The sequence below is a fragment of the Monodelphis domestica genome, chromosome 1 (genome assembly GCF_027887165.1).
Source record: "Monodelphis domestica isolate mMonDom1 chromosome 1, mMonDom1.pri, whole genome shotgun sequence".
NCBI lineage: Eukaryota > Metazoa > Chordata > Mammalia > Didelphimorphia > Didelphidae > Monodelphis > Monodelphis domestica.
In genome coordinates this window covers 609,654,818-609,681,657 of record NC_077227.1, presented here as the reverse complement: position 1 = coordinate 609,681,657, position 26,840 = coordinate 609,654,818, and the positions used below count along the sequence as shown (strand labels likewise).

Sequence of the window (26,840 nt, the reverse complement as noted above, 5' to 3'; positions counted from 1 at the left end):
AGCAATGTAATCCTTTAGTGGTCAAGTATTTTATTTATTTTGCTTACTTTTCCTATATTCTTTCACTTCAGCATGCAAAGATGACACAAACAATGATTCTGCAACTCTTAATAATAAAGGGCAATAAAACCACCTTGCAAAATCTACTCATAGAGATAAAAATAGAGCAATAGCAGCTTTAGAACTTTTGTGTCTATCTTTTCTTATAGCTCTATTTTCCCCTCCTCTGCTTTTTACAAAAAAAAAATAAAACCTTTTGTGTATTTTTTTAAAAAGGAATCAAATAATTATTAATAGGACTATACCCTACCCTCCTTACTCCCATCCAAAGGAGGTTAAAATAGTGTTAGGGAAAGTGAAAAAATAGAAATGTTAGCAATGTTGTGGGAAGAACAAGAGAAGGCATAATCTGTTGATTTCTTCTTTTGAACATATGAGCAGTTTGCCAAGGAAAAGGGACACCTAGCTCTGTTCGTGGGGCTTTAGGAAGACCTATGTGATTATATGGATATTATTGATATTTTGGCCTCTCAACTATGAATAGACATATATATGCATGCATATACATATATATACTCTCAAAAGACTTTATATATATATACATATATATATATATATAAAGTCTTTTGAGAGTATATGGCATATTATTGGAGAAGGGGAAGAGGAAATTTTTTCCCCCAGTCTAGGAATCTGAAGCCAGTTTCAACTTAGGTTCCAAAAGTGTTCCTGAGGTTTTCATCAGAGCTCACTGACTGGTCTCCTTTACCCATGCTTTCCAAATAGCTTCCCACCCCCACCCTCCCAAGCCCAAGACTTAGAAACTTCTAATGGGCTGCAGCAGGAGCCTAAGGAAGTGGTAGCATGGAGGGTTGGCTTTTTGGAATTTTTCTGGAAGTTAGGGAGCAATAAGGAATGAAGACACCACAGGAGCAAGGACCAAACCTCAATAACCACTCTTTTTCTCCTTATAATCTGCAGAGTTTAGAGGTCAGAAAAACCTCTGCTCTGGGAAGGGAAGACCAGAACTTTCCCGCTGAAAGTTGAGGCAAGTACATTGCTGACTGAAAGACAGTGGACTTAGTTGGGTAGTGGAAGCTAATTTCATAAGGAAAGAAAGCTGAGGAGTGAGAAGAAGAGAGAAAGTGAAGGCGGAGGGAAAAAGGGAGAGAGAGAGAGAGAGAGAGAGAGAGAGAGAGAGAGAGAGAGAGAGAGAGAGAGAGAGAGAGAGAGAGAGAGAGAGAGAGAGAGAACTTGTTAGAGGCCAGCACGGGGGCTTTCTGAAGCCATCAAAGACAGGGTGGCTTTTTCATACCCCCCCCCCCTTCTCCACCCCCCAATAGATATAGCACGAATTTTTAATGCGTCTTCCTTTCACAGACAACAATACCGGGTTTGAAAGCTGGACACAATTTGGGTTTTGTGAAGGTCCCTCTTCGCCCTCCCTCAGCCCAGCTGTCCATATGGAATACAGCATGTAGGACAAGAATCACAATGGGACCCAGTGACAGGACCAACAAAACCCCCAGGAGACTTCTGCCTGACTCCGGGATTCACTGCTCCTGATAAACGAATTGAATACCACTAAATGGGAGGACAGAGGGAGGGGTAGGGAGTGGGGGGAGTGTAGCACCGTCTTTCTCCCTCTTTCCTTGTCTCTGTCCCCTGTGAGTCTCTTTCTCTCTTCCTCCTTAATATGCACGCCTCTAACATCCTCAGCTCCCAGCCTCCCCCATTGTGCTGTTTTGTGATGTATACTGTAGATTGGGCAAAGATAGACTGCAGAAACTGCCTCCATTGCGTGTGAAATATAAGGCCAGAGGGGTTAGGGCCACACAGGACTTCAGTGGGTTTATTGACTTCATAGGGACCCAGAGGGGGGAAAAAGTGGTGAGCTTGCTAACCTCCCACCTATCTCCCCCTCCCCAAACCACACACACACACACACACACACACACACACACACACACACACACACACACCCTTCGCTCAACTTGGCTGCCAAATTACACAATATAGATATCTACTATTTAATGGAGCACTCTGTGTTGATCTTGGAGAGGAAAAATATTAAGGGATTTAAATCAGATTTGAGTTTGTGATGAGATCCCTTCTAGATAACCTCATGTTTATACAGCTAGAAGTAACACAAGTTGATTAATATTTTTTTCTCCCTATCCCTATCTCCCTATCCAAAATCCTGACCTGGCTAATTTTCAATGAACTTCTTTTGGAATTACTCCCCCTTCCATATTGTGTGTGTGTGTGTGTGTGTGTGTGTGTGTGTGTGTGTGTGTGTGTGTGTGTGTGTAGATGTTTCTCTTTGGTTCACTATGATTAGAAAGAAACCAAGAAGTGTGAAAAGGGTCTGAAAAGGGTCTATGAGTTGATTTCCTCATCTCCTCTATACCCTGTTTTAGTTATTTCAAAATATCCAAGGGACTCAACTTTTCTCCCTAGGACAAATATCACTGTTTTTTAAGTTCAGCAAAAGACTTTTCACTCTGTTCTTTAAAAAAGACAGAGAATCTTTCTGGGTTTCCAAATGAATAAAGAGAACAAAGAGACAACTTCAGTATATGAGAACTCCCCCCCCCCCCCCCTTGAGAAATACATTTTGGGGAAGAGGTTTAGCTGATGGAATATTAGAATGACTTCTGAGCCCTCAATTATCGAGAGGGCTGTGTATAAAGCGAGAAAAACATGCAATAACCTTCCCTTCGCAGGAGCTATTGAACGCCTGCAGATTTGGTTACAGATAATCATGTTTGCCTTAGATATTGAATTAAATCTGATCATCAACAAGAGCCAGAACGGGAGGAAGTCATCTGGGACTGCTCCATTTGCTTTGGCGTTCATAGTCATCCCCTCTCCCCAGTCCCGGGTTGTTTGTGAAACTCCCAGGGAGAAAGATACAATTTCAGAATCAGTTCGGGCTTCCAATCAGAAAGAGTAAAAGCTCCCCGCTCTCCACTAAGCCTTCAGAAGTCCAGGTTATTTTCTGAAATCAGGGCATTAGAGAAGAAAGGAGAACTTTGAGATCCTACTGCCCCTACTTATTCCCCTCCTACATAGCAAAATGTGCGGGAGCATCTGGAAAGGGGATCTTCTCTGAGCTTACAGATTGAAAAATGAAATAAAGTAATACAAAGAAGGAAGCCCCCTCCTCCAAAGAGAGCAGAAATGTCTGTTTTTTTCTCCCAGTCTCTTCTTTCCATAGCCATCCCTGTCTACAAAGGCCCCAGATCTGAAACAGGGGATCAAAATTACCATTCCTTCCCCACCCTCCGCTGCCATCAAAACACACACACACTCCCTATATATATAATATATGTTAGATATATTATATATGTATAATTCCCCCCCCCCCATCTCCCTATCCTATCCAGACCTTGTACATACTACATAGAAATGGATATATGTCTCTGAGCAGGACAAGGGGCAACGAAGAGGAATGAATCTGGGCAGAAGGCCTACGGATATTCAGAAAAGGGGCAAACCCTCCCCACCTCATCCATCCCTGCCACTAAAAAAGACTCAATTCCAACTCCCCTGCTCATTACCAGCCGTGGGCCCTAAGCCGTTTCTAAAAGGACATAGAACTCGATCCCAAGTCTTAGTCGTACTCAGCTGCTGTGCCATAACTCAATTACAAAAAGAGGGGTGGAGTGGGGAATAGAGAGAAACCCAACAAGTAAATTCTTCACACTCCCGCCGCCGCCCTTCCCCCCCCCCCCCCCCCCCCCCAGTAAGAGGTAAGTCAATCCCAACAAAGTGAAAGTCATTGAGTGTAGTGGCGTCAAAAGCTTCTCTGTCTGAAGGAGCCACTCGTAGATTTCGGTGAACGAGGGGCTTCCTCCCCCCCCTCACCTTCTGCCGGTTTCCCAAGTCACTTTCCACCCCCCTCCCTCCCTCAAATACTGGGGAAGTCTCCCAGAAGTGAAGAACCCAGATCAAGTACAGAGAGAGATTTATTTTCATCTGGGACAGAGTGTAGGGAGAAGTAGGAATAGGAGTGTAACCCCATTAGCCAGAGAAAGGGAAAATTTCATACCCCAAATGGCTAGAGGCTAGGTCTACAGATCCCAACCCCAAAGTGTCCCCCGTAGCCCGCTTTATACAAATCCTTCACTTCATTCCCTCCCAATCCCCAAACAACAACTAAAAGGGCGACTCAGACTGGAATTGCGGCCTGAGTCCCAGCTCCCTCCCGCGGCAAGGCGCTGCTCCTGGAGACAAAGTCAAACAAATCCGGCGGATTTCTTTCTTTCTTTCTTTCTTTCTTTTTTTTAAACACAGCATTTTTATTAAAATTCTTATAAAAAATCGAAAATCTCCCAGCGCTCCTTTTGGAGTCGTACACAACCACTGAACTGGATATTCCCGTGGACAGGGCCCCGAGAATTATGAGAAGGGATTGGGGTGGGGGTGGGGGTTAGATCTTCTACATTTTTTTCTTTTTTTTTTTTTCATATTTGGGACATATTTGCATCCAGGCAAAAAGAAAAAGGAAGGGAAAAAAAAGAAAGTACGATAAGGGAAAGGAAGGAGAAGAGAAAGATCGCCCTGAAGGTTACTTTTGGCAACATTCACCACCGATATTTACAAAAACCCAAGTCCAAACAGAAAGCAAACAAACAAATATAAAACAGGGAGGGAAATGAAGGCAAGAAGAACCTGCTACCAGTTGTCAGACTGTGTACATGGCCATAAATATTTAAAGTTTGTTTTGCTTTCTTTTTTTTTATAAAAAGGAGAAATAAAACTCTATTTTAAATGTTCTCCACTTGCTTTAGAAGACGACTGACAACATGTCTACGGCACACAAACATACTTTACAAAAAAAAAAAAACACGAGAGCAGAGGGGTTTTAATTTGAGTGGAGGGAGATTTATCTAAGTTTTTGTTTGTTGGTTTGTTTGTTTGTTTTTCAGAAGACGACGACGATTTCTCTCCCCCCCTCCTCTCCCCAGGGGAGTGGCAAGTAAGCAGGACTGCGCAAAAATTTTGTAAACACGGCTCCCAGATCTCCAAACACCCTCTCTCCAAAATAAAAAAGAGAGGGAACGAGCCATTGGAGTTCCCTACCCCAAAGAGCTCAGAACATTTCCCTCTATTAAAAAAAAAAGCCAAGAGCAAACTCCATAATAATAATTAGAATAATAATATAGTGTCCTCCAGTGGAGTGAGATTTGTTTTGGAGCCTTGAGTCTTTCTCTCTAGGGCTAGGGCGTCTGTCTCACCAAGTCCACTGCTGAGCTTGCACCAAATGATGCGCTGTCGGGTACTGAGGGGTGCTGGCGGAGCTGTACTGGGCATTATATTGCATATGCTGTAGCGACTGGGCGCTGTAGGCGGAGAAGGGGATGCCGGCCTGGAAGGTGGCTGCGGCCAAGTCCTGAGCTTTGAGCGTGTGGCAGGGTTTGCCGTCCCTGACTAAGACGGGCACGGCCACCCGGCGCGGGGAGGGCAAGGGGGTCACCTCCATACCTTTCTCGGCCCGCGCCCGTTTCATCTTGTAGCGGTGGTTCTGGAACCAAATCTTCACCTGCGTGGGAGTCAGGCGGATAAGGCTGGCCAGGTGCTCGCGCTCCGGAGCCGACAGGTAGCGCTGCTGCCGAAAGCGCCGCTCCAGCTCGTAGGTCTGTGCCTTGGAGAAGAGCACCCTCCTCTTCCGCTTTTTGCCCGCTTCCCCCCCGCTGCCTGGGGTCTCCTTGTCGTTGTCCGGCGACTCGTCGGCCGAGGGCTCCGGAGATTTTGCGCTGGAGTCCTGCGGGGGCGCCCCAGCCGCCAGCCCGTGCACTGCAGAGGGAGGGTATGGGAGGGGGGAAGTAGGAAGGTGGGATGTAAGGAAGGTTGAGGGTGGGAATGGGTGATGCGGGAGAGGAGGGCAGGAAAAAAAGAGAAGCTTATGAGATACAGACAGAAAGACAGAAAAAGAGAGACAGAGGCCGAGAGAGAGGAAGAGACAGAGGCCTGGGCCCTCTAGGTTCCTGGGCAGCGGACCATTATTGCTTATCCTCAAACCCGTTCCCAAATTTCTCATCCCCTTCGGCAGCCGAAGGGAAGAATTTAGGCCCATTCCTATCTTCTCCCTACTCTGACTCCCTTTCTCTAAACACCATCCTCGTTTGAACCTGTCAAAAAACCTGAGCACTGGGGAAGGAGCCCTCCCGTTCTCCTAGTGAATTTCAGCCCTGCCTGGGAGGTTACTAGAGCCGTCGGGTGTGCCCCAAGCTTCTCCAGGTGGGGAGGGAAGTCTGGGAAAATGGTGGAGATAAAGGGGGCATCCTTATTTTCCCAGTGGCTGTGAAAATGACCCGAAGGATGGCTTCTGCTTTGGGGGGGTGGGTTGCCGAGAGAAGGAAAAGGGGCCAAAGGATGGAGATCTCGGACACCCTTAAGTGATTTCCTCTCTGAAGGGACGTGGGCTGATTTTTAAAAGAAGAAATTCACAATCCAGTCATTGATCAGCTCTGCCATTTAAGACATTTTTTGTGTGTTTTGTTTTTGTTTTTCTGGACTGTCTCTAAACCAACCGATACCCCGCTAGGCACAAAGCGGCCTCTGTGTCTGAACAACGGGAGGGCTATTTATAGCACCCCCGGAATGTCCATTTGCATCTTAGGCTCCTTCAGAGATCAATATTACACACCCAGACTCGAACATGGGAGTGTGAATATGCCTAGCGATCCTTTGCCTCAGTAATGAGATATTTGCAATTTGTCACCGTCCCCCAAACCGAAATGTAATAAACATTACCCCCTTGGAAAGCATTTCACCTCCTCCTCTTTTCCCTTCCAACAGAATAAGAAAAAAAATCGCAAGCATAAGTACTCGGTTCTCCTAGTCCCCTTTCCTGAGGTGTGGAGAGTTTTAAAACAAGGATAGTAATTAACAGAATTCCTCCCCCCCCCCCCCCCCATTAATACTTTAGAGCCTGGCCTAGGTTGGGGTTGGGATGGCAGGGTTAAGCAGCTTCTCCCTCCTTTCACTGTCCAACCACATTTGGTCTGAGGGAGAAAGAAGGGGGAGGGAGGTGGAGAGCTGATTGTTAGGGTGAAGTTTCTTTACTCACAGGAATACTGGATGCTCTCGGTACTGGCCAGCCAGCGAGTGTAGGGGTTGTCGCTGTTGTCGTAGAAAGGATTTTTCAGGGGCAAGGTCTGAACTGCTTCCAGGGCGCTCGGTCCCAGCACCCCGGTTCTCTTGGTGGGCTCCGATCCCTCGCTCTCTTCCTCTGCCCCCTCTGCCACGGATCCGTCCTCATCGTTGGTGTCAGGCAGGTCTAAAATATCCTTGACCGAAAAGCCCGTCTTTGTGTTGGTCAGCGACATGGTCTGGGCCACGCAATTTATGCAGGAAAGTTGCAACACCAGTTTGTCAATCCGCAGTTCTTCGGGAACACACACTCACACACTCACAGGGGCGGGGGTGAGTGGGGGATGGGAAAGGGGAAGGGGTATATGGGGGAGGGGTATTGGATTTTATTAAAAAAAAATATATATATATATATATATATAACCGTGGGGAAATGGAGGGGGGTAAAAATCACTATTTTCTTTGAAAGGACTCAGATATTCGTGCAGTAGAAGCCCGGAGTCCCGCGGGCTGTTGGTCTGAGTAACAGTTTGTAACTCCAGGAACGATGCCAAAGTGCGGTTACTTCTGGCTCCGGCTGCAGCACAGTGTGCGGTGTCTGGTGGCAAGAAAAAAATAAGCCATAGCTGAAGTGATCAGTCCATATAAGGCTGGTCTCCACACATGAACCTGCAGAGAGAGAGAGAGAGAGAGAGAGAGAGAGAGAGAGAGAGAGAGAGAGAGAGAGAGAGAGGAAGAGATGGAGGGTGTGGGGAGAGGGAGGGAGGGAGGGAAGAGAGAGATTAGAGAGAGAGAGAGAGAGAGAGAGAGAGAGAGAGAGAGAGAGAGAGAGAGAGAAAGAGACATTAAAAACGCAAAAGGTTGGCCACGTGTGGGCGGGTCTTAGGAGTCAAGTGGATGAAGACAGTGTTTGCAGATGTGAAATTGTGGGTTTTGGGGAGATTCGAGCTCCCAGCCATTGGTCCCGTAGCACATGATGAGTGGTATAACGTGTCAATTAATTGCAAAGACGGGGAGTGCCTTTTTACACAGTATTTACATACAAAGAACTACCAAGTCGCTTGATATTCCACACACTTGAAAGTGGCATTTTAACAAATTGCTTCTAAAATGGGAAAGGAAAAAAACAAGAAAAAAAGGGGGAGAAAGGGGGGTCCCATTTTATATTCAAAGCCCTCGACTCCTTCCCACTCCCCAGCAAAATTAAAGATCTGCCATTTGTAGCTGAAGAGAGTAAGAGTCTTTGGAATAGAGGAGGGGGTGAGTTGGGGTGTGTGTGTGTGTAGAAGAGGAAATCTCTTTTTCGAATTAATGGTGGTTACCTAAACAAGATGCTGTTCAGATGGCAAGAGACCAACTTATGTAAACCTCCTAGGTCAATATTTTGGTTGAGGCTTAAGGATGAGCACTAGAAATTAAACAGGCGAGTAATTGATTCTAGTTAGCTCCGAAATGCCCCGGAATAGCAGAGCTGAGGACTCTTTCTCCCACCTTCACACACTAGGCAGATTTCTCACCCCCCCCCCAATTGCCTTCCTCTTATTTGCTAAACACTAATTTATTTCACTCATTCGGTTCTCAACATCCCCCTCCTCTTTTTTTTCTTTGACACAGACAAGGACAGGCGCTTCAGTCAAGCCTTTGACATAGTGCGTTAAGGAGAAGGGTGGTGAGAGGAGTATCTCTTCTAACTCCAGGGCTGGTTTAAACTTAAGATATTCTCTCCTTAATTCCCTCCCTGGCCTTGCTAGCATAACCACGTAAACTCCCAGCTGTTTCCTCTTTCGGTGTGCTAGCAGGCCAGTCAAATAATCTGAAGTATAAGAACAATTCGGAGACCTGGAGTAAAGACTCCTGATACAGAGACAGCCCCACTGTCTCCCTCCCCCCCCTCCCCCCCCCCCCCGCCCTCCATTCCCGTCCCCATTTAAAACCCAGCATGTAGTGGAGCAAGAGGAGGGAAGGAGTGTGGGGGGGGGGGGGGTAAAGAGCCCTGAATGTCTCAGGGAACTGAAGCTAGAAGAATAAGGGGCTAAGAAAGAGACAAAATTCCCCCCCCCCCCCCAGCAAAGCTGCTTGGGGCGGGGTGGGGGTGGGGGTGATGGTGTGTGGTGTTGGTGTTGGTGTGTGTGTGTGTGTATTGGCCAATACTTTCAGTGTCTTCATCTCCCATCTAACTCCGCCCAACTTTCTTCTTTTCCCTTCCCGGGCGACTTTGTTCGATCGGAGGGGTTAATGGTTTGGAGCCCTGAGTTAGGATTGTATTAAATCTGCATTCTCTCCCTGACCCGGTAACTGAACTATTCCCCTTTAACATCCCCCTCCCCTTTCCCTGGGCGGTAGAACCCGGCTCCTTGGGCGTCTTCTTTTCAAGAACACTAGTTTTTCTCCTGGGATTTTGTTACCTAACTTTTCAGCACCATCATGAAAAAGCGACGGGAGAGAAGTTTGACTTGCGAGAAGCAGAGAACGTTGACTTTGGGTCAAGGGTCTACGTTCGATTTGGCTTAGAGTTCCCCTCCCCCGCTTTTGTGTGGAGAATTGAGGTGTTGGGGGAGGGTCAAATAATGGGGAGCTGGTGGAATGTGTCCGACCCCCCCCCCCCCAACCAGTTTTTATTTTGCTCCCCTGCAAAGTCCTGGAGTTCGACTGGCCTCCGGAGCAATTTATTATTGTTGATCGGTTTATTTCTGCATCCCTCTCTGCCTCCCATCTAGTATGTGACGTGGGTGACAATGTCTCCGGGCTGAGCAAGCCCTTCGGCGCATCCTGGGTGGTCGGACCGGGCAAACACAAATACAAACCGATTGCTAAGCTGCGGACAATGGGCGAAATGTAGACAAATGTCCTGCTCCTGTTGGAAGCTTTTGTCCGGGCTCGGTTTTTGCATTTATTTCAGTGGCGAAATAATGCATGATTGACGCCCTCTTTCAGCGTGTCCTAACTGTTTGGAATAAATCTAAGGTTGTTCCTAGTTGTCATGGCATTCAACTGCTCTCAATGGACTATCTCTTCATTCATTTCGGAATCCATCCACAATATTAAGGAAACTCCTTCATGTTGACGGTCCCCAATTCCTCTCTTTCTTTACCCAATACTTTTCCTTTTTTTCTTTCCTTCTTTCTTCTTTTGCTGTATGATTAGAAAATGGATTGAATCGCGTCCTTGATACCCATTACTTTGCTTTCCTTCCATCCCCGTCTCTCTCTCTCTCTCTCTCTCTCTCTCTCTCTCTCTCTCTCTCTCTCTCTCTCTCTCTCTCTCTCTCTCTCTCATCCCTCATCCCCCCCCCATTTAACGTGGGGGCTCTTTGGCCTCTAGGGCAGTGCGTCTAAGTTGGAGGCGCAGAAGAGAAACATAGTAGAGTTCATCAGGGTTTGGACCCAGGGGCCTAGATGTTTCCTTTCCCATTGTACCTAGTTGCTTAAATAAACCACTAAATACCTGCTTGGGCTAGAGATAGGAAAATAAAGCGCTGCTGCTTGGATTCCTCAACCTAGCAAAAGAGACTGGACCCTCCTTTTGTCCCTTCTCTCCTCCCCCTCCCCCTCCCCTGCCTTGAACCTACTCTGGGAATGGGAGTGACTCCGAGAGTGGGGCATTCTGCAACCTTCAGCTTTGCTGACTTGAAGGCAAAGCTAGAGTCAGAAAGCTATTTCTTTTGGTTTGTGAGGAGATGGTCGATGTGATGGGGAGACTTCTTTCCTTCACTCTGGAGTGCTGCTCTGTCAGAGTTGGGAAGTTTGGCTCTTCTTTTCATTTACCCCCTCAGATAGTCTTTTGATATATTATGCCACTGACACTACACTAGAGACAGAGGAACTCTAGTATCCAGGCAGTGTTAGACAGACACTGCTTAGACCTTCTGGCCAGAAAAAGTTGAAGGGGTGTGATTGGCAAGGTGCTAGTCCCCCAATCCTCTCACCCATCTCCTTCCCAGAATCTAGCCTCAGATGTCCATTCTCTTTCAATCTTTCCTCTTTCCCTTCCCTCAAGGGAGCCTATAGGATGCACAGCTCATCTGATAGGTAAATATTTTCCAGGTTTCTCAGAATTAATCAGGTGGAAGAGGGCCCTCACAAAGGCCTATTGAATAAGCCCCAGTCTGGCCCCTAGTCTTCCCTCTGCTCTTCATAAAGACCAAACTCTTCATAAACACCAAACTTAACTCCTAGTTACTATGCACAACTCTTCAGGATCCCAGCAATAAAGTCCCTTAATACTACTAGCCTTCATATTCAATGCACTTGCAAATGTTCACTCTCCCAATGATGTCTTCTCTTAAGACAAACCCCCCAAACCAAAACATACTCGTTTATTTCATTTAAAAAATTTTTAATGGTTTCCCCAGGTCATTCTTGATCTGGGAATGAATCTCTCCTGTTCTGTTTCTGTCTCCCTGCCTCCTCCTCCAGTCTTTAACCTTTTCCTTCTTAGATGAGGGAGGGTGATTTGATAACTCTCTAGGGATGGTTTTAGCATATCTTCCCTATAGTCCAGTCAGACACACATGTGGCTCCCATACCAGAGCTTACCAAAGATCTGACATTTGCAATTGAAAAGGGCCACCGAAAGCAACCGGTGCACCATAATTGAGGGGGAGAAACTGGACTCATTATAGGAAGATCATAAAATAGAAGTCTCTAAGGAGGGGAGTACAGGGTGGGGGAAGAGACAGAGTTGCTGTGTTGGGATTCAGCTGGCCTGGTAGTAAGTCTTGCAGTGGAAATGACCTTAGATTCCTTTCCCATCTCTAGGTGCTGAACTAGGAGGGTGGCCCAGGACCTGAAGCTCAGACTTTAAGGATGCAAAATGCCCATTTTATGCAGTTGCTACAGCCCAGACTCAAATTAAGCAGGTGTGTGTGTGTGTGTGTGTGTGTGTGTGTGTGTGTGTGTGTGTGAGAGAGAGAGAGAGAGAGAGAGAGAGAGAGAGAGAGAGAGAGAGAGAGAGAGAGAGAGAGAGAGAGAGAGAGAGAGAGATTTTATCTAATTGAGCAGCAGCTTGGTTTCTTCCAGCACCATTTCTGATTAGATTGTTCAGGCCAAAAGAACCAGGTGGGAAGCCACCAGTAGAAGTGGGAGCTGCAGAAACACCTACTGATACTTATTCAAGGTAGCATGTACCTGACTAGTGGCAGTTCACTCTTCTTTTCTGATTAATTTATATTTTCTCTTTCTCTCTCCTGCTTTGGAGTTTCATTTTTAAGGATTCTTTTTTTTCTCCCTTTGACAGATATATTCAATCTACCAAGAACCTTAGATTCAGACCACCTGAAAGGATATGGGGTTCTTAGAGATCATCTAATATTATATAATGCCCTCATTTTACAGGCAAAGTAATTGGGAGGCTGGTTACTTTTCTAGCTGAACTAACTCTTTGTTTTTCCTCTACTCAAACTTCTATTTTTTCACAGTCCTATCAAAATCTAGAATCTTTACCATTCTTGTTTCTGGAAAATACTAGATCATCTCTGGATTTAGGGGAAAATTTTATTCCTAGGGACCTATGTCTGGGCCTCATTTTTAAAGAGGGAGGAGAATACCTCCAATCAGGCCTTGCTCCCAAACGGAGAGTCAAAATAGAATATGGGGCTGAAGGAAGGTCTTACTGACTCCTAAGTTTCCAAAGCTGCTCTCCAGTGTCTGGCTTGAGGTGTTTTTTTCTTTATCCAGTATCCTTTACTGTGATGCCCACAAGGAACCACAAAGTCCTTATGATGTCACCCAGGCAAATGGTACCTGATCCTTCATCCTCCACTCCTAATGCACCCTTCTTTTAGCATTCTTAATGTGGAAGACTGACTTAAAAACTGAAAGAAGGGAAAAGGTGATGGTGGTGATGGTATCCTATGGGGAGGGAGGACAGAGGGAGAGAAAGATCACTGCTCACAAAACAGAAATAGATTCTTTTCAGTGGGACCTGGGGTAAATATGCCCCCTCCCCAATAAATCCCTTGTTGAAACATTGTTATAATGGTCCTCAGGGATAACTGGAGGATTTAAGCTTCTGTATAGCAGGATGGAGGGAGGAGTTGGGCTGGGAGTGGGGTTATTTGAACAATTGAGCAAGAGGCCTAGAAGGAGAGGTGAATGTACACAGGATAAGTGGCTGCACTTCAGAACAAGTGGCCTCTAGTAGTGTCCTAGTGTTTACCTGTTTACTTTTACAGGTAGCTCAAACACAAACCATTGGTCTTTTCATTGCACTTTCTCGAATATGAGGACTCTTTGATACACCCCATCTTCTTCATTCCCCATTTCTATCCCTTAATCTTAGGTCCAGTCCCTTTCCAGTCCTTACTCTAAATCAAGCTGCTCTAGATCTTGGAGTGAGCATCTGGAGTTATCTGTTTTTAAGAAACAGTAGAGAAATTTATTAATTTAGAAAGTAATGTTGAGAATGGCCAGGGGGGTAGCAAGGTGGGACAGCAAGATGGGGAGCAGTTCCTTGGGAGGACAGCATGAAAGGAAAGGCCGTTCCCCCATGGGGACAGCAAGCCCCCATTGGAGTTGACTAGAAACCACAGTGGAAACTAGGAGACATTAGAACCCACATTACACACAGCAGTGGACCCACAACAAGAACATCTGGAGTAGCACCTACTAATTCACACATCCACCACCATCTTGCTAGTACATTCAACAAAACTGACTTATCTGGTGAAATTCTGGTAGGGTAGATCTAGCAGTCACACTAGGCTGGATTATTTTGAGACTGGCTCAGCCCTCATCTTCCTCAAAACCCAAGCTCTGGGCCCACAGGGGAGCAGATATGAGAAGAGGAAACAGATTAGGTTTTTGCTTAGAAGCACAGAAACTGTGGCTCCCTTCCTGAAGCATAGCCCGACGTGTACTCATTTGATGCTCTAGCATTTGGGAATGACTTCAGCACTGTGGCCTTGGTGGCAGGCTGCCGAATACAATTATGGAATTAGAGGCATCATCCCCCCCCCCCCCCCAGGGCAGAGGCGCTTCCACTCATTAAAAGTACAAGGTCTTTTCCTTTTATTGGGAGGCACTTTACTTGTCTGACTTCATTTTTTAAAAAAGGAATGAAAAGGGGTTGGAAAGGACCCCTCTCTCTCTCTTTTTGTACAGTACACTTGGTTGACCTTTCCCCTACCACTGAGCCCATCTCTGATAACAGCCTTCAAGTGGATTAGTTCATTGTTTGCCCAGTACCAAGGTGCCGGCAATTGTTTTCTCTCACTCCAGACAAACAGAACGCATTGCACCTTAATGCTCGGGTGAGGATTAGTGAAGCTGACACAAAGCCTTTGTAGGAAAGGAAGGTTTATTTTATCTCTAGTTTGATACCCTCAAGAAACCATACACTTGAAATCAACAGAAATGGAAGATACAGCCCAGTCTAGGCCTGATAATTAGAGTGAAGAGACTCACCTTCCCGGGGAATACTTTCCAGGTTCAGAATAATGGGTGCTTTGTTTTAAAGTGAGGCAGGGGGAAATAACAGAACTTTGGGTAGAAGAGGTGCCAGTCTTTGTCTGGGACAGGGAATGAGGAGGGGAGCATTGCTCCTGTACACAGCACACAGTCTCTAACATGAAGAGCCTTCCTTGACTAGACAACTTCAAATTCTGTTTGTTTTCCAGAAAGCCCCATGGACAGCTACCTCTCCAACACTGCATCTACTATAGATGAATGCCTTCCTATGACTACCTGACATCCCAACATCCCTGTAGTAAAGCTAGACAGTGTGGATGGTGAAACACAAAAGATATCACTATTTGAAATTCTTGGGTAGGAAATATGAGAGAGTGGTGGGGTTAGAGAGAAGGAAAGAGAAAGGAGGGAGAAAGAAAAAGAAAAAAGGAGAGAGGGAAGAAAGGAAAAAAGGAAGGAGGACATGATAAAAAGGAAGAAGGCAGGAAAGAATCTTAAGTAAGGCCTTTCCTCTAGACTGAAGCTTTAAGGTGAGCTAAAAATAAAACAAAACACCCCTAAGAGTTGGAACTTCCCTGCAATAAGAAGGGTAGAGAGAGATTTCATTGAACCCATCTGCTCAAATAGATCAGGAAGTTCAATTTGGACAGGAAAATCTATATGTATTATGTCATCTAGGAAAGGGGAAGAACTTGGTTTGATGTCAGAGACTTTTTTGAATCACAAACAATTGAATTAGGGTAGGGGAGCTGCAAACTAGAATGTACCTGAGTCAAAACAGGTATAGATATCGTGCATTCCTGGTGCCATATAAACTAAGCAGTCCTAATAGCAGAACTAACAGTCATCTCTGCCTGTCTTTCTTCTTTGCATAATAAACCACGGATGAAGAATGTGGAAATCTAAATGAGCTTCCTCTTGCCTATACCCTCTATTCTTTTTTCAAGGAAAAATATAATAAGTATTCTCTTAAAAAAATAAATCTCCCAAGGTCATAATTTGTAACAGAAATTAGGATTTCTCTTTCTATTATTCAGTCCCATTGTGTGTGGGGTAAGACCTGAGGGCATATGTTAGGACTTTGATAAATGCACTTTAATGACATCTTTGAAAATGTGCCCAATAAAATAAAAGGCCAGAAAAGCCGTTTTTCCTTTCATGGATATTAAGTTGGACAAGAAATGATGTTTTAGGTAGGTAGCAGGCTACAGAATGGGACCAGTTTATTTATAATGTATTTTCTTTGATAAAAAGCTGAGAGTCTTCCCTGGGGCAGTCCTTTCAGTTCCAATCTATTATAACCCTTTTATTGGTTATTCTAACGTTGTGTCCCCCCAGGCAAACCCGTTAGCTTCACTGTTCACTTTGCTCTAATGATTAAATATGTCACAATGAGATTAAGCATTGTCAGCCCTGCCTTCGGAAAGGTTCTTCCCAGTCAAGCCCCGTAGTCTCTGATAACCACCACGTGAATGTAGGAGATTTGGGTGTCTTTAGGACCAATACAGCCGAAAGCATTTTCTTATCTGAATTATTACTTCCTAACGTGTAAAAAAAAATAATTACACAGGACATAAAAGTACGATGGCTTCTAATTGCTTTGTATACAGTATTTAAAGCTGGGCAAGTCTAAAATTGAAAGTTATCATAGGTAGATTGAAACAAATATCTTACTTGGGCAGAGGAGAAAGAATAGAATAGAAGTGAGTAGGACTAACACATGTGCACATTATTCATCCTGAGAGAGAGAGATTCATTGCAATTTTAAGTCCAATGATTAGGCACCGCACCCCTCCCCCTCAACTTTCTGTAAGTTATTCTTAGAAGATTTTGGGGACCAGGGAAAGTTACCCACCACGTGAACAGATCTAGGACACTATAAATCAGAAAAAGAGAGGTGATATTCTAAATCGAATTCTTAGGTGCCATGTTCACTTCTAGGTTCAAACAACAGACACCCTAAGCAGCCTCGGACCTCTGGGGACTTGGGCATTCATTCCTGATCCTCTGGCGAACTCTACTGCCTCAAGCGAGAACTGTCCTACTCCAGGATTCCAGACAGGGAAGACTTTGCCAGACACAAGTCTCCTTTTCACTTTAACCGCCACATTTTCCTTCTTTCACTAACCTTGATCTTCAATAAACTACTCTTTTCTCATATAGCCAATCCAGAAAAGAACTTTCTTATCCTTTTCCCATTCCTTCTACCCCTCTCTCGGCCCGTCTCGGATTTTCCCTTTCATATATTAGATTTCTTTCTTTCTTTTCTCTTTTTTTTGACCCACAAGAAATCGACACAACCTCAAGATCCCAAACAAGCGTCTGTAACCACGATCCTGGAACAAACACAACCTATTCGAGTGCTGGGTTACTTTTCATTCCCGCTTTCCCTCAAACTCATAGATTTCATTGCCTCTGGGCTGCTCTTCACCACCCATAGGGAGACTTACTCGGCTTATGCTGGTAAGAATGTGTAACCAAAAAATCCTTCAAGTCCCAACTACACATAGACCTTGTGTCCAGGCAGGTATGTGGTTGGGAGGGAGATGAAGAAGGAGAGGCGTGCAGAACTCCACGCTCACACTCTGGGTTGGTTTGAAAACAACCCATATTAGTCGCGATTCTGTTCTTTATCTATTCTTTCTCCACCCTCCTTCCTTTCCGTGCCCCCCCCCCCCTTTACTCGCCCCACCCCCTCTTCGCCTCCACAGCAAGAATCTCTCTCCTTTGGTTTGGTTTGGAAAGACTCTTTGATCTCCTTTTTCTCTATCTCTACTTCTGTCTTTTCATACCTGTGTTTCACCTCCCAGCCAAACACGCACTTCGCATCTTCTTTATCCTTCCAACCACAATCCCTTTTTAGACTAAGGGAAAAGTGGAACTCGGCTGCGGAGCCTGGCTGCTCCCGGCCTCTGCGGCAGGTAAACTTTTCCCTCTGCTCAAGTGAGGGCAGGAATCATGGGCTCCCAAGTCCCTTCCTTCCCCATTCCCATCCCCGCGCAACTCTCTTCTACAATTACCCACCCTCACAATGTAATTCCAAAGATCACAGAAAATAATAATAAATATTCCGCACATTCCCACCTGCTGCTTCCGGAGAGTGAAAGACAGAACTCCTCACGGTTCCTGCTGGATCTGGGATGAAGAGGGTGTATGTTTGCGTGTGTGGTGTGTATGGTGTGTGTGTGTGGGGGGGGGGGATGGAGGGTTGGAGGGTCAGGGAGGGAAGAGGAACTGACTGGGAGATTTGGCGCCGACGGAGGTCTCCCGGGTCTGGGCCAGCTGGAGCTGCTTCCCTCCACTCGGGGCCCGCTCCTTGGGTACCAGGAGGCGGGAGGCTGGGATTGCTCCTGCGCCGGCTGGGCCCTTCGGGCACCGCCCGTTCCGCCCCCAGCAGGCTTCCCTGCCCCAGCTCTGTCCCGGCTCTCCCTTCGCTGCCAATAGCCGCCCAGGGAGCTCCGCACAGAGGTCCCCTCCCTTTGCAGCTGAAGCAGGGAAGACGAGAAAGAAAATGGGCTGGGGGTGGGGCGATTGACTGGGGCGGGGGGGGGGGGGGGGCTATGTGGCTGTTGGGATCTCAAACCCTCACCTCTGTTGAGAGACAGAGACGCCCGAATCTTATCTCCCTTAGCTGTCCCCACACCTCGCCTGACCCCAGCAGGGTCAGTACTCCACCTCCAACACCTAATTGATTTCGTTTCGCCCGCCTTTCCTAGTTTGTCCCTCGTCCACCTCCTGCCCCCAACCCACCCCCACCCGGACCCTCTCTGTAGTCTTTCTATCAACCCCAAACTCCGTCCTGGAAGTCAGAGGGTTAAAGGAAGTACAGCTCTGGAGCGGGAGCCTCACCTGGTTGGGGGGTGGGATTGGGAGTGAGGGGAAGAGTGGGAGGAAAGGGAGGAAGAGGACCCTGGAGAAGCGGGCTGCTCCGCTCCTCCCCAATCCCAGGATTAGGTGCCAGAAAGCCGGATGCTCGGCTTCGGTAGTAGGGCGGGTGCTAGGAAGACGAGTGACTGAAGGAGGACTGCTGACTGTTTTCTCAAACCCTGGGCGGCTGGTGGTCAAAAGGAATAGTGGCCAGTCCCGGTCCGAGGCTGCGCGGCTGCTCGGAGCTCCGCGGAGCGCTTCCTCGGCCGGCTTCTGCCATCCCCCGCCTTCTCTGAGCTCCCTATCCCGCTGCCCGCTTGGCAGCGCGGAGCCGAGGCGAGCGAAGCAGCGCCAGGCGAGCCGAGGGGGCCGGCTCCCCCTCGCCCCGAGTGCTCTGTTAGTTTTTCTTCCCCCTCTGACGTGAGTCAAAATATTGGCCATATGTTCGGCGGTAATAAATTGGGTATAAGCGCAAACACACTTGTTCCTTGATGGCTCTTTCAGCTGCCACAGGGCCTGGCTGCCTAGAGGAAGTTTTTTCCTCGCTTTTCTCTGGCTCCTCCACAATTCACGGAAATAAAAAGACATGAGCTCTCCCTTTGGTTTCCATCACTTGTCCGAGGCCCAGAGATCAGTAGATCCCGAGCTGTTCTCCCGTAGCTCTCTTCTCTCTTCTCCATTCTCCAAACTGCCCTGGGACCTGTGGCGACCCCACAACTTTCCTTCCTGCGGACGGGGTTGCTGGTTCACAAGCTCACCCTCCATAAATTGCTCGGTAGCTAAGACGCCATAAAACCAAATAGCCAGATGTGGCACGTTATTTATGTGTGAGAGCTCGTTTACACTAGATATGCTGATCCAAGCCCTGATGGCTTGGCCTTAACACGGAGATTACAAATCTCGATCAGTTTCTAGAGCTCCAGTTGAGGTCTTCTTCCTCCGGGGCCAGCAGATGAAAGGTGGTGGTCTCTTGGGGTGATGGTGGAGGTGGTGGTGGGAGGAGGACCGGATCTAGTTCTTTGAAAACTAAGGAAGAGTAACATCTTACTACTGGTTTATATAAAATTCAGTCCAGCAACAGGACAGACAGGCTTGTCTTTTATATCTACTGTCGTGTTTTCCCTACTTCCATTGACCTTAGCTTTTCACTGAGCATTGGAGAATGAGAAATCGTGGCTGCTGTTTGCTTCATTTACATCTCATCTCTAATCTTGCCCTGACTCAGAAATGGAGGCTGCAGTTGAAAGCCCAAGCCTGAAGATGCACAACACTACAGGGTTTGGGTGGATAGCTTCTTGGCAGAGATTTGGAAAAGTAATCTGGTCATTCGAAGAGGACACAGGGATAAGGGTGGTGATGGAATGGTTGGGGACTTTGTCAGTCCCCATTACAAGGAGAAAGAAGAAATATAAGTTTGTTTTTAGATGAGTGGCTTCATAATTAAAGCCAAGATATCAACTTAACCTAGAGGCAAACTTGGCTTTATATAATGAAATCTGGATTGCTTTGTACTCAGTAAAGAGAAGTAAGCACTCTAGTAACAGAAAACAATTGCTCCATTTCCCCCCCCACAGAATGCAGCCACCAAAGGTTAAGATGCTGCATTTCTACAGTGCAGGTCATGAGGCACTTTACTCATATGAATTTATTAAGAGTCATCGTATCTCCCATGCCATTGCTTTACTATTATTTGAAGTGAACCAAATTCTCTCTGTGGTTAATAAGCACTGAGCCAGGCCCCCTACTATCCTTTTCATCTTCAAAACACCTGGGGTTCCCTGAATGACATCTTACATCTGAATCTTTCTACAGAAAATAAGGGATGGAAAATGCTTCCCTACTGCAGTGAAAAACATAAGCATTTGACTTCACTATGATAACTTATCCTAGTGCTATATTCACTGGATAACTGTCCTTAGGTAGCTGTTAAGGGTGGAAAAAATCCAGTGGAAGAAGTGGTAGGTGGGTCAGAGGGGAGGGGAGAATAGCCAATTCAACAGATACAAAAAAGCTATACAGTGTAGCTTTTAACCCTAAGTGCTGAGCACAAATAATGCTTCTCCCATGTCTGGTTCTTTCCTGGCCCACAGAGGGGGCACACTGAGAAATCTTTAATTACTGCAGTAAAATCTCAGGCAACATTGAGCCCTGCAGGAGCTGTTGATTTTGAAGTGGTTACTGCTGTACCTCACACTTCCTCTCGGAAATTAAGTCTTTATCTGTGGTTAAAAAAAGGTTATAGAGGTTTATTGAAAGGTTTATCTCACTCAAGAGGTAAGTAGGCCTAAGGTTCAAGCATAAGAGGGTGTCATTGGTGATTTGTTTACATGGAGATATTTCATATATGAAATAAGGCTGAAGCCTACCAAGGGGATTATGAACTTTGTTGTTATTTAATAGATTTTTTTCTCTCACAAGGGCAAAATAATAGAAGCTTTTCACTTCTTTCTGGGCTTTATCCTGCAATTCAAGTACCTGCTACCAGGTAAGCAGTATTTTCAAACAGTTCAATAAGTATAAAAAACTGGGAAAGATGGCATAAAACACAAAATTTTAGTTAATATTGATTTTTTCTGTTAATCTTTATTGAAATAGCAGTATAAACTACTAATTTTAAGAAAGATATAAAAAATAGAATTAAAATATGAAGCAAGACTTAAAAGAAATACAACTACCTAGATAGAGGTCATAGATCTACTTTTTACACACTAAAGGGCTTAATAATCTATATTATTCCAATTCTAAGAACTAATTTTTAATTTTCCAACCTAGCCTCAGTCATAGGAAATTGTTTTAGGGTTTGTGAGCAGCAGAAATGAGAGCTTACTATAACCCCTGCCATTTATATCCCAGGTATAAATTTTTATTTAGCTGTTTACTATCCTTCTTTTCTTAAAGTTGTATTTCAGTTATAGCATGATGGTAACCCTGGGTTCTTGAAGGTTATACCAATGATAGACAAACTCTGGTAGGTTCTATCAAAATGCAAAAGGTTTGATTATGATCTAGCATGTCTGTCATCTGTAGACTAGTAATTAACTTTGGAGAGACTGATTGGCTTCAGTGTGATGGAAGACATTCTACAAGACCATGAACTAAGACAGAGTGGTATCACAATCTATAAGAGTAGAAGTGCCTACATTAAGACTATGAACCTCTGAGGTTGAAGTATTTTCTTTTATTCATTTTATTTAGCAGCTGAGAATGTAATTTAAATTTTAGGCTACAAATTAGAGTATAGCATCCCAAAATAAGGAGGTAAAAATCTCTATATTACATATCTCTTGATCAGATTACATCTGGAAAATTCTGTTCAGTCTTGGCCTTTACATATTAGGGGACATCACTGAACCATTTATAAATGTCTGAAAGAAAATTAACCAGAATACTCAAGGACATTACATCCTTGTGATCTGAAGATCATTTGAAGGAATTGTGAATAAATAATTGGGGGACATAAAATCTTTCTTTGAGAAGAGTTATGAGGTAAAGGCAGTATGGGCCTTGCTCTGCTTAGGTTCCTAAGGATATAAGTAGAAGCAATGGGTAGAAGTCACAAAGAAGTAATTTTAAGCCTGTTTTAAGGAAAAACTTCCTAAAAATGCTCTGGAGAGATCTACTTCTGGCAGGCATGATGGTGGAATAAGGAAATTTCTGTGCTTAACCAAAGCCACCTCCAAACAACCACAAAAGAAAAAAAATGCCTCAAAGCAAATTTTGGTGTGATAGAACCAACAGAAAACAAAGTGAAGAAAATGTAGACAGAAAGCAGGAAGGATCTGTCTTGCTGGAGTAAGAGAGGAGAGCAGTGGAATTGGCAGTGTAATGAATGGACTGATGCAAGCCACATTAAGGAGTTTGAAGATCAGACTAGTATAAGCACACCTCAGGAGAATCTTTAGTGGAATGAACAACCCTGGCACTTCTAACACCAGGAAGAATTGGCAGCTTAGAAGTGGTATCCAGCTAAATTCACTACACATGGCACCTGGGGTATACCTATGGACAGTACTCCCTCCATCCCAGAAGCAGAGCTGAGCCTCAACATGCAGACAAAATCACGAAAAAGTCTCCTAAGATGAATAAAAGACAAAGAGGGGACCTGACCCTAGATAGCAATTTCAGCAAAAGGGAAGACCAAAATGCAAGCTCTGAATAGGTCAGTAGTGCCAAAACAGAAATATCTGGACCTTCAAAGACAAGTGTGAAAGCATGTCAGACCCAAAATGAACTCCTTGAAGAGCTCCAAGTGAGGATCAAAAAACAAAAAAGAAGAGGTAGCAGCTTAGAGAAAAAACTCACTGAAGAAAACAGAGTCCTAAAAAAAAAAGGACAAAGAAAACCTTGAACTGGAAAATAACTTGTTATAAAAGGAAGAATAAAACCTCAAAGAGGAAAATGGTGTGTTAAAAGTTAGAATTTGACAAATGGAAGCTCCACAAGATAGCAGGAAGCAGTAAAATCAAAATAATAATAAAAAAAAGAAAAACTGAAACATCTCAATGGAAAACAATTGAACTGGAAAATGGATCAGGGAGAACTAGCTTAAGAGTCACAGCCTGAACATTGTGATTAAAAAAAAAGATCCTGGACACCATATTAAAAAACACACATACACATCAGGGAAAACTGCTCTATACCTTGAGCAAGAGGGGAAATAGGAATTAAAAGAATTCACAGATTACCACATGAAAGAGATCTCAAATTTAACAATTTCAGGATTATATAACCAAATTCCAAATCTCCTAGGCCAACGAGAAAATACTGTAAGCAGGCAGAAAAAAAAACCCAACTCGATATTGTGAATCTATAGTATGAATTACACATTATCTAGTAGCTTCTAAATAGAGACTGAAAGTTGTGGAATGTGATATTATGCAAGGCAAAGATCTAGGAAAACAACAAAGAATAACCTACCCAGCAAACCTGAACATAACACTCCAGGGGAAGAAATCACATTTAATGAAAAAGAGGACTTCAGGCATTCCTGATGAAATGACCAAAGATGGGAAAAAAATTCAATGATCAAATCTGACATTCAAGAGAAACATAAAAAGGTAAAAAGAAAACAACCCAAGGTACTCAATGAAGTTAAACTGAGCATGTTCTTCCACGGGAAACTAATAACTAGGATATTTAATATATCTAAACTAGAAGACATACTTAAGGTATTTAAAATATAGTAAATATGAGAAATAATAGAGTTAAACTGATTATATTACTATATAAGATGATAAGACACTTAAGAAATCCATGATAATTGAAATACTTAAGGTACTTAAATTACTTAGGATACTTAAAGTATTGAAGATACTTAAGAACTTTATTGTGATTAGTACAGCATACAGAGACAGAGAGAAGGAAGTTGAATATGATGGGACGATATTTAAAAAAAATGACAAAAACACAAAACAAAATCAAGGTATAAGAAAGAAGAATATATTGGGAAAAAGAAAAGTAAAGAAAATTTGGAGTAAATTATCTCACAAGAAGAAGTATGTAAGAATCAATACAGTGGAGGGGAAGATGGGAGTGGGGGTGATGGACAATGCTTGAAACTTCCTCACTGGAATTGGCACAAAGTGTGAATAACATCTACACCCAGTTAGCCAGAGAAACCTATCTTATCCTATAGGAAAGTAAAAAGAGGAGAAGGAATAAGAAGAGGGGATGGAATGGACAAAAGGGAGGGTGATTTGGGGAGATAGTCAGAAACAAAAATATTTGTGAACAAGGAAATACTGAAAGAAAGAGAAGCACAAATAGGAGAAAATAAGAGGAAAGGAAACACACAGTTAATAATTGTAACTGTGAATGTGAATGGGATGAACTCACTCATAAAATGGAAGAGGATAGCAGAGTGGATTAAAAGCCAAAATCCTACAACATGCTGTCTGCAAGAAACACTTTCAAAGTAGGGTAACACATGCAGAGTAAAGGTAATTTGAATCTACTATGCTTAAGCCAAAGTTAAAAAAGAAGGAGTAGCAATTATCATTTCAGACTATTTGTAATGAAATACTATTACATTATAAGAAATGACAAATAAAATGATCACAAAAAATCCAGGAAAGAGTTTTATAAAGTGATTCAAAGTGAAGTGATCAGAACCATGATAATGTTGTACACAGTAACAACAATAAAGTATGATGATCAACTGTGAATGACAATTATTATTAGCAATGCAAGGATCCAGGACAACTCCAAAGCATCCATGATGAAAAAGGCTATCCACTGTTAAAGAAGGAAATGATAAAGTCTGAATGAATGCAAATTGAAGCATGTCATTCTTCACTTTATTTCCTCCATGAACTTTTCTCTACTGCTAATGATATGTCTTATTTCATAACATGATGAACATGGAAAATATGTACAGTCTATATCATGTTACCTCTTGTCTTGGAGTGGAGGAGGAAGTAGAAGGAAGGGAGAAAACATGGATAGAAAAATTTCAGAAAATGATTATTGAAAAGTGTACTAACATGTAATCTGGAAAAAATCTTTAAAATAAAAAAAAGATAGCTCTCCAAAAGTGGAATGGGTTGAGCCAAATGATAGTATATTTCCTCCCATTTGATGCTCCCAAGCAAAGACTGGATAAATAAATCATAAGGCATTTCTTCAATGCTTACTATGTGTCAAGTACTGTGCTGAGTTGGTGATATAAGTATAAAAATGAAGATAGTCTTTGCCTTCAAGGAATTTAAATTCTAGGAGTGGGAGAGAAGACCTATAAGCAATTAGTGGCTAAGGATAATCACTTGCAAATTATGTTGTAGAGAAGTGTTTTTCAGATTTGGGCTAGATAGCCAACCAAATTTCTCCCAAATCTGAAATCCTGTGATTTTACAATGACACTACATTGGATGACTCTCAACCTCTTTTATGTCATGATAATCTGCTGAAGACTATGAATCTCTTCTCAGAATAAATAATTGAAAGAAATACTAAATTTCAATTAGAGGTCAATGCAAATAAAAATGTTATTTTCTCCCATCCAAGTTTGTGGGCTCTTTTAAATCTACCCATGAATTCCTCGGGTGTCCATGAATCTCAGATTAAGAATTCTGATTCTAGATAGACTTATCTATGTATATGTTATTTTCATCTACCTTCCCCATCCCTGCTTCCATCTTCATTCTCAAGGGACCCACTGTTTCTACAATTGTACTATTGGGAAAACTTACTTCCATAAATCTTTTCTCAGTGTCAAGTCCCTTGCTGTCCTCTGGCTTAATGGAAAAGAGGCAATATTTGCATATAATTTTCATTAAAATATTAGCTTTTTGGGGCCCTTTAAAATGGGCTTTCATAGAATTATATTCAAGTTGGAAAAATAGGAAGTGTATACAAGCAGATAAATAATACAAACATAATATATAATGTTTAGTGATTTACATAGTATGAGGATCCCTAAATATTTTTGAGAGTCATGCAAAAGTTGAATATTTTGTTGGATCTAAAGATTAAAATGATGGTTTGGTGCTATGTGGATTATGACCCATAGTTTGAAAACCCCTATTATAAGTTTTGAGTTCCAAATTCTCTACTTTCTTCTGACCCTCCATCCCTCTTTTGCTGCCTTCCTTCTTTCTGAGAGGTTAAGCAATCTGATGTAGATTTTACATGTGCAATCATGCAATTTTTTCCCCCATATTAGTCATTTTGTGGAAGAGATCTCAAATGAAAAAAGTAGAAGTAAGAAAATGAAATATAATGTTTCAGTTTGCATTCAGACTCTATTAGTTCTTTCTCAGGGAGCAGATGACATTTTTTGTCATGACTCTCTTGGATCCCTGCATTGCTGAGAATAACTAATCATTCACAGGTATTCATCAAGAAATATTGCTGTGATCATGTACTATGTTCTGGTTCTGTTCACATCACTTGACATCAGTTCATATGTCTTTCCAGATTTTTCTGAAATCATCCTGCTAGTCATTTCTTAGCATAATAATATTCCATCCTTATAATATACCACAACTTGTACAGCCATTCCTCAATTTCCAGTTCTTTGCTACAACAAAAAGAGTAGCAATAAATATTTTTATACAAATAGGTCCTCCCACTTTTTTGATCTCTTTGGGATACAAACCTAGTAATAGTATTTATGGATCATAGGGTATGCACAGTATTAGAGTCCTTTGAGTATAGTTCCAAATTGTTTTCCAGAATGGTTGGATCAGATCACAATTCCACCAACAGTGTATTGGTGTCTCAATTTTTCCACATCCCTACTAACATTTATCCATTTCCTTTTCTGTCATATTAGCCAATCTGATAGGGTTAGTAGGGTGATACTTCAGAGTTGTTTTAATTTACATTTTTCTTGTCAAGAATGATTTAGAATATGACTATAGATGACTTTGGTTTGGAAGCCATTATTATAAAGACAAAAAGTTCTGATGCCTCCTTCACTGAGTCCTCTTTATGCCTAGATACTTAAAAAAAAAAACTGTGTTGACCACT

At 43.5% G+C, this 26,840-nt stretch overlaps 1 protein-coding gene across 2 annotated transcripts; it reads right to left on the bottom strand.

Moving 5' to 3' along the window:
- Positions 1–4,256: 4,256 nt before the first annotated feature.
- On the bottom strand, positions 4,257–18,460 carry NKX2-2 (NK2 homeobox 2). 2 transcript variants are annotated; one of them, XM_056813829.1, is made up of 3 exons: positions 17,589–18,460; positions 7,076–7,767; positions 4,257–5,799 (listed from the first exon to the last, which is right to left on the bottom strand). In XM_056813829.1, exons 2-3 carry the CDS (start codon positions 7,332–7,334, stop codon positions 5,237–5,239), a joined length of 822 nt encoding a protein of 273 aa, XP_056669807.1. In that variant the 5' UTR covers positions 7,335–7,767; positions 17,589–18,460; the 3' UTR covers positions 4,257–5,236. The 2 variants fall into 2 exon arrangements, with proteins under 2 accessions (XP_056669807.1, XP_056669808.1); XM_056813830.1 differs by having other exon boundaries at positions 7,076–7,696; positions 17,589–17,987.
- Between the last annotated feature and the right edge of the window lie 8,380 nt (positions 18,461–26,840).